An 8,794-nucleotide genomic window follows, 5' to 3' on the forward strand; every position below is an offset into this window, starting at 1 on the left:
TTATATTACCACTGTACTATAAGTAAGGTGGTTTATATTTCACTAAATTACCCAATACATTACTTTCCTCTTAAGTATTGTAGGCAGTAACATCTCCTATGAAGCTCATAAATGCATTGAAGCGAAATATCTCAAACTGAAGGGTTTTCTCTGTGGAAATTTTTTCTTCTGAAATTCCTAAATACAATGCTTTTAAGTGAACATCAGTAACATATCATGATCAAGAAAAATACAATAATTATACATTCAAACTAATCTGTACCTTAACATAATTAATAACTTAATTTCAAACTATAAATCACTGTTTAAACCCAAATGAAGCACTTAAAATATAGTGTACTTAGTTTACAACACCTAATAGGACATACATAGTTAGTGAGTCCTGAACCTGTGGTTTATTTCTTGAATCAATTTATATTAAGAGTAAGTAGAATCAGTTGAAAATGAGTATTTCCCCAAACACATAGTGCATACAAGCCACTTATACCAATTAGATATAACCAAAGGTAAGATATGATGAGCTCATCCAGGTTGGTTATCATAACATACAGGCATAAGCTTAATACAGGTGCATAAATTACGATAATTCTCCCATTGCTTATAAGGGTTTAAAATTACTTTAATAAACAAATGGACTATAAGTGACAATTCACCTGCAGTCTACCAAAATCGTCAGGGTTAAGCTGCGCCATGGTTGTTTACATATGACAAAAACCAGTCCTGTCGGGACAACGAGCCTAGAACAGAAGGCAGCAAAACAAACAGTGAAATACCAGGTAATACGTTGAAGGACTGACGAGGGAAAATTTTTTTAAGCTTAGAAGACCTTATATAAGGAATTAATGCTAAACTGAAGAATATTTTCAAAGTACAGGAAACATTGCTTTTAATAACACAAAGATAGGAAATGGAAAACATTTTGACACATGAATTTAGAGGAGATAATAAAAAATTGAGATTTTCACACAGCATATGAATAACCTCATGATGGGACTGGATCCATGTAAAGCAAAGGCCTTTATGTCATCTTGCCTTAATTAATCATGGTGTTGAAACACACTTTTCTCAATGATAAGCCACTTGAGATGCTGCTAAATAATCACTTGAAGGCTATGGCATAAAAAAACAAATGTGAAACATTGAAAATTCCATTGCCCAGTGGAAAAAAATATAACGATGTTGATCATATTACGTGTCACAGGAACTGGTAGAAAAATAAAGGTATTTTTTACGATTAGCGAGGCAATATCTCGGGAAGAGAACAGCATGAGTAGGATGACATTGTCCGTCCGGTAGGGAATGAATTCAGTATGTAAAGTTTGTCCCTGTCTCCTTCATATTAAAATAAGAAGTTGGAGGCCAATGATAAATATCGATGATATTTTAGGAATAGTTGGTAGACCTGTCAGTGCCAGTTTCGTTCGTCTAAATCACTTCCGGTCATATGGATGTAAACATTATCTGGTTCATGTTAGTAACGATATTTCGAAGCGTTTCAGAAGATGAAACAGATCAAATGTTCACCAGCGCAAGTATCCTCTCCGTCCTTCATTTACACGGTCCTTCAGTTATAAACTTATGTGAAGGCAGGGCAATAGAAATTTGTTAGAGAAGATATAGTATTTATTTTCCTTTTATTGTTATGCAAGTCCAAAGTTCACATTCTGTGAGTCGTGTATTGGGCCCTGGTACACTAGCTTCGGTTACATGTGGTTACATTGAGTCCTCACCTTTCTTATTCTTCAGTAATTTTCTTGGGAGCTTTTAAGGACCTTGTGGATAAGAGGTAAGAATGAAATTATTGATTTACAGTGAATCTTGTTATGTCAGTTAATATGAGCTCCAACTTTTATCCATATTTGACTCATGATGTGAATGATTTTGTCATGGTTTCCTTTGGATAAATTCTCAAGATGCCACTCATGATGAGCCATAAGAGGTGTGGAGAATGAAAAAAGTGATACACGAATCTCGTTACCAAACAGCTGATCGACTTTGCTCTACATGAATGATGTGTGGTTTTGATTTTCTTTTTTTAGAGTAGTGCTTGATACTGTTAGATTGACCCAGCTCTAACAATTGCATTACTTTCACCGTATCCAAAGTGGTGGCAGTGACCCCCTCTTGTCTGTCCCTCAGTTAATTTGTTTGTTTGTTTGCCAGATGCAGATAGTACAGTAGACATGCCCATTGCAGTGGAGTCAGTGGAAACTACATACACTTAGAATGTAAGCTAGCTCTCACCGCAGGTATGTTGAATGGACGGGGTATCAATGACGCGTCAACTGGTTCCCAACACTTTAACCTCGGCCAGGAGGTCGGCCAGCCCTTCTATCACACCCAGGAAATCGTCCAGCCCGTCTACCACACCCAGGAGACCGCTCAGCCGTTCTACTGTACCCAGGGGGTCGGACATCTTTTCTACCACAACCAGGCTCCCACACCATCCACACAGTGTGTCATTAAGATGGAGGAGGTGCCTTTGGTGAGTAGTAGCACGGCCAATGAGATGGGGATGCAGGTGGTACATTGTACCCAGGCTCGGGGGTCCAAAAGGGGGCCGGGAATTTCCCGGGATCTTAAAAAATGTTTACATTTATTGAAGACTAACATTCACATTTTGTGTGAGCCTACATAGATAAAATATTCTAAAGTACATGTGAAGTAGACACTACCTAACTATAACACCATAGTCACGTAGTGGATAAAAACAAGATGACCGATGGATAAGAGAAGGGGACCTGAAAGAAACTTTGTACCCCCTGATGAAATACCTCTCGTAGGCTCTGAGTAGTAGCACTTAATTGGACCACCATGTCCACCATCCTACCATGCCTACCACATTCGCCACAACCAGCATGTTCACCACACATAGCTTGTCAGCATGTCTATCACACCGACCATGTTCACCACACTCAGCATTTCTGTCACACCCAACATGTCCCCAACTCTGATCACCACTCATCATGTCACCATTAACATGATTATTGTCACCATCGCCACGATGACTCTGGTCACCATTTTCGTCAGGTAACGTGGTGGTACATCATCCCGGAGCCTCGGGACCCCCAGACCATCACTCTCTGTTACTTCTATCACAAGCTCTGCTTCAGGTGGGTCTTCCTCCCCTAAGATATGTGGTGTGGGTGCCCAGACATGATGCGGGCGTCTGGACACAGAGTGAGTCCGACATATCTATATTTATGTATGAATGTATCTCAGTTCTTACGTAATTGTGCGTTTAATGACGTATATTGATACCTCTTATTTCATAAGTGGGGAGAGAAGTTTACTTCCATGTTTACTCTTTCCCTTTTCTCTACATTTTTTTTTTCGTTCACTTATAGATGTTCTCTGCTTTCATTGTCTTTGCATATTTTGATATACTCATCTACTACTTTGGTAAGGTGTTTCTTCACATTTTGTGCAACGATTTTAGTCTTAATGTTTCTTGTAAATAACTTTATGTATAAGTTCCTTTAGTAAACCAATAGAAATATTCGACTATATTTCAGGATCCTGCTTATTAAAGACATTGTACAATCTATTTACAAACTGGAAAGTTGTAATGATACCTCCACTTCTCCTTACCAACGTGGTTTGTTGCTCTCTCTCTCTCTCTCTCTCTCTCTCTCTCTCTCTCTCTCTCTCTCTCTCTCTCTCTCTCTCTCTCTCTCTCTCTCTCTTGTATCCGGGTTTCATTTCAGTTTAATGTATCTTTGACTGGTTGTATTTAAACCAAATGAAGTCGCAACACAATGTACCTGGCTCTAGCTGGAGCCTGTGTAGGTTTTATAGTAGGGTGTTATATAGTGAGGTGGGCTTGGCATCTGCTCGTGTCAGCAGCTGGACAAGGATGTAAAGGAAGTATCTTGATCGCTTGAACAAGATGGTAACTCTCCAGGAACATCATGCTACCATCCTTGAACACGACAGTACGACCCGTGGTATCATGGTCTCGCCAAGATCATCCTCAAGAGTTGTGCTGTTGAATTCCTGAGTCGCACTGTTCTGCTGAGGTAGTTCGTTAATATACCAAACGCGAAAGCACTCGGTGTAGGTATGTAGGTAGTGGTAGGTGCAGCTGTGGTGTACGGGTGGTGGGAGGTACAGCCTGCCGAAGAAATTCGCGGAGACCCGTCAGATGTGGGATATGAATGCTGGTCTGGTAACGGTGGAAAAACCTTTGTCAAACGTACGATAAAACTAATGATGCCCACCTTACAAGGAGCCCCTACATTACCCAAGGCTTATACACATTCCAAATGTAATGTATGATGGAAAAGAAATTCGTTTTTTTTTTTCTTGTTAGTGGGTTACGTATGTTTCAGCTGACAGTCAAGTAAAATGCAGTAGACTATTTAAACTATCCGCTTCCTTGATTATGTATGTATCACTGGAGGAGTCCCGATCTAAAGCGGCACTTTGATGTGTGTGTTACTGGGGAAATGACCAGAATTGGTGTGGTTCTTTGTGGGTTTAATGGTGTTGGAGGCAGGGGCGTATATGGGGGAAATAACGCTTATGGCAAGCACTGAAATTGCGTCCCTGGCTTGATTGAAATGTACATACAGTGGATGTATATAAAAATATATACAGTAATTATGAGCTGTGGAAGAGTTAGGCCAAACTTTGATTTATATAAATTCTGAAAAACTTGAAGTTAAAGACTTATTTGATGAAAATTGTAACGTAGAAACGGTAATGCAATTGATAGTTGCAAAATATTACTATAGTTGAAAATTAAGCGAGATACTTTTTTATTTCACAAAACCAAACCGTTAAAAATGTCAATCGGGTAGCATATGTAAAAAAAAAAAAAAAAAAAAAAAAAGTGTCGACCCCCTTCAAGTGACGTCCAGGGCACCTGCCCTACCCTAGATACGCCTCTGTAATCGTTACTTCCACTTTTTGGTATTTTTCTCAGAAAATAAGATTTCCTTTAAAAACTTATTATAAGAAGTATTCTTCATGCTGAACACAAATATGATGTTAAAATAACGTTAAGTCCTCTTAATGACACCTACTTAAGCTGTTAAATGAAGTCAATTTTGAAATATTTCTGTTCCTTTGCATCGTATTTACTGAGTATGTATTGCGCGCATTATGATATATTTTCCATGGTTATTTCAAGTATAGAAGTGTTTGAATATATCATCTTTCAATTTTGGAGTAAAAAATTTTGAGCTAGAAATACCCTTAACTGTTATTTTCAGTTTTTGGCATTTTTGTCAGAAAAATATATTTCCTTTAAAAACTCATAAGAAGAAGTATTCTTCATGCTGAACACAAATCTGGTGTTAACGTTTAGCCCTCTTAATGTCACTCTATTAAGCTGTTAAATGAAGTCACTTTTAAAATATTTCTATTCCTTTACATCGATTTACTGTGTATGTATCGGTGACTTAAGAGCATTATGATATACTTTCCATGATTATTTCAAGTATAGAATTGTTTGAAAATCTTATCTTTCAATTGAAAAAATATATATATTTTCAGCTTAGAATACCCTGAACTGTTACCTTCAATTTTGGCATTTTCTCAGAAAAATAGTTTTCTTTTGAAAACTCATTACAAGAAGAATTCATCTTGCTGATTACAAATCTCGTGTTTAGAATATCGTTTAGTCGTCTTTACGACATTCATTTAAGCTTTTAAATGTAGTCAATGTCAAAATATTTTCTGCTCCTTTACATCGTATTTACTGGGCATGTATCGGTAACTGAGAGGATTATGATATATTTCTCATGATTATTTCAAGTATAGAAGTATTTGAATATCTTATCTTTCAATAATGTTCATTTCAGAACATCATACCCCCAGCAGCCCACTTCTTGTTTCTCCCCTGCCCCCATCCCATTTTTGGTCTCTTACCCACTTGTGCTTGCAACCAACATCAAGCGTACTCAGTAATTATTTGTATTATATTTACCCTTTATAGTCAAGCGCTTAATAATGTCATTCACTTCAATCATGACACCGAACTGATCAGTGTTGAATGAACTCTATGTTCTTTCATAAGTAAACTTACTTTTCGCAGCCCAACACTGTACGGACTGGTCTATGTGATTTTACCATACAAACAACAGACGTTTTACATTTAAATTCTGATCCATGTGTTTTATTTCAAACTATTCATATCTTACTACTATATGAGAGACAAACGATTTTCATAATAGCCGTAAACCTAATGATTATAAACCTTACATACTCGGCATCTCATATTATGCAGTGTTACCAGATCTCCGCGAACTTATTCGGCAGGCTGTACATACATGAATGGTAAACGGAAATTGACAGGTACGGGGTACACGGGTGGTGGCAGGTACAGGAGTAGTAGAGGCTGACCATGTATGGTGCTGCAGCTGCTGGGAGAGGACAGTGTACTACATGCTGGTGTTGGTCAGCGGATGTGTCCTCGCTTTCCTGTGGGGCTGCCTCATCTCCATTCTCGTCACCCTGGTAAGCTCTCGCACCTGCCATCATAAAGTGGATGTCCTCTTTCTTAACCTGATAAACCCTCACACCTGTCTTTATAAAGTAGATATCCTCATTAACTTAGTAAACCTCACACCTGCCTTTATAAAGTAGATATCCTCATTAACTTAGTAAACCTCACACCTGCCTTTATAAAGTAAATATCCTCATCAACTTGGTGAACCTCACACCTGCCTTTATAAAGTAAATATCCTGCTGATCACCCTGGTAAACTATCACATCTACCTTTAAAATATCTATGTTCTAATCAACCTAGTAAACCCTTGCACTTGCACTTATAAAGTATATTTCCAGTCATTCTAAAAGGTATTGTTACTGTAGACGTATCCTTTGCGAATAAACCTAATTGATTAGTAACAAGCATAGCCACCTCTTACAATAAAGGGAAATGTTAGAACATTTTGATCAATTTCCGTCGCTTGTCTAACAGTGTGTGGTGCGTCTACTTTGTCACAGTCCCTGGAGCTTCATATGATATGCTTGGCCATCCCAGCATCATAGTACTATACCCCAACTATATTCCGTTTGATGGGTGTAACCAGAAACACGCAATTGTTCCACCACGCTACAGAGTATCATAAGTCTGATTAGAGTATATGTATGCATCTGATCCAACTCATAGCTGGAAGTGGAGTCAAGATAAACTGTAAATATTAATGGATCTTCCTGGATATCTCATATAATGTGGATCATCTTTGCCAGAACGTATGGTGCATTGGTCCATGCCTGCGACTGTGTGATTGCTACTGTCATCTTCTGCGGGAATACTGGATACTGTGGCTGCGGTGTTGTGTGCGGCCTTGGATGGCCGCGTGCGGGGCCTACTGCTTTAGGATAAGGCTCCGACACCAGCCCCGTCCTTCCATACCCTCGAGCCTTCATGTCTTCACCACCTGATTCACCCACACCTTACGTCTCTCCTCTCTCTGGCCTTGGCCCCACTCCCCAGGCTGACTGGACCGGACCTCGAGGCCTTCAAAGCTGACACTCGTTGACCAGCTGAACATACAGCTCATGGTATAAACTTCCGAACATACCTCTCCTGATATATCAAAACATAAATGTTAATGATTGATGAAGACAACTCCACCTGTAAATCGTTCGATAAACAAATGTGTACGAAGCGTTCATTGTCTGATTTTTTCAATTACCTCGTGTCGTTAATTGTTTTTAGATTATATGTGAATGATAGTGATATCTCTTGAATTTCTTTAAAATTTGAACTGGTTTACAAATATTATCTCCTTGGTTTCATAAACCTGTTGCAGTAAATTTAGTTTTTATTTCCGTTTATTGTGTCACTTTGTGGATTATTCGACCAGCCCAGTGGAAGGAAAGGATATGCAGTCATCACAATAAGGCAAACAATGAGACAACAGTAATAGGTTTCAAGAAAAAAAAAAAAAACTTACTGGAGCTCGACACACGGCTATATCTCCTTCGATGGCAATTTTTTGCCCACCGGAATGAGGATTTGAAGGCATCTTGATAATTACAAAAACTTTCTTTTAAGTAATCAGTAAATTGTAAAGTGACTCAAGGAAAGCAAAGAACTATTTATCTTTTGTATCAATATTTATGTAGAGAACCATTTATATCGGTCAGTCATGTGGGTTGCTTGGCTGTGATGTTGGAGGGAATAGATTGGCATACAACGTTCAATCCATATCTATTATAATTTCCTTTCCATATTCACCCAAATGAAGAGAAATATTAGACTTGCCTATTCGCCTTGGAACTAATTTCAGTTTTTGCGCCTAAACTGATTTTATGCATCTACTGTTTCGCCCTACCTGTCCATTCCTCATTTTCCTTTCTAATTTTGTCTCCCTACCAAAGCTTGTCTCGGAAGTAACCTGAGTTTTAAAAACTATATGCACGAGAGTGGCCATGTGTTACTAGAAAGAATTATTTGGTTCAACATGTAAGAAGTATACTCGAGTACGTATATCTACACACTTAAGTCAATGGAACCATAATTCAGTCAATGACGAGTGTAAGACGACAGATTTTCTGTGGTGTAAAACCACTAGATTGTCAAGTATAATATCTTGTTTTTAAACTGTTCTCTGGAAACGTCACAGTAATTACCACAAGTGATAAAAGAAAATGTGTATACCCTGTTACGTATAATATATACGCTTAACTTCGCTGTTCCTGTATAGCTCCATCTGCTGAGCTTAACCCCATAATGATTGTAAATAGCAATGGAGAAAACTATTGAACCATTCAAAGAAACAAACTAAGTTTAACTAGAAATGTTGTCTAACACTGACCAGTAACATAAAGTTATCAA

At 38.3% G+C, this 8,794-nt stretch overlaps 1 protein-coding gene across 2 annotated transcripts in view; it reads right to left on the reverse strand.

Moving 5' to 3' along the window:
- LOC139759240 (GRIP1-associated protein 1-like) overlaps positions 1-769 on the reverse strand; it is a 43,679-nt gene extending 42,910 nt beyond the window's left edge. For both annotated transcript variants that reach the window (XM_071681353.1, XM_071681352.1), the window contains exon 1: positions 654-769. In XM_071681353.1, the coding sequence (XP_071537454.1) occupies positions 654-692 (39 nt within the window). In that variant the 5' untranslated portion in view covers positions 693-769. The remainder of the gene's footprint in view (positions 1-653) is intronic.
- Between the last annotated feature and the right edge of the window lie 8,025 nt (positions 770-8,794).

This window comes from Panulirus ornatus, chromosome 32 (assembly GCF_036320965.1).
Source record: "Panulirus ornatus isolate Po-2019 chromosome 32, ASM3632096v1, whole genome shotgun sequence".
Taxonomy (NCBI): domain Eukaryota; kingdom Metazoa; phylum Arthropoda; class Malacostraca; order Decapoda; family Palinuridae; genus Panulirus; species Panulirus ornatus.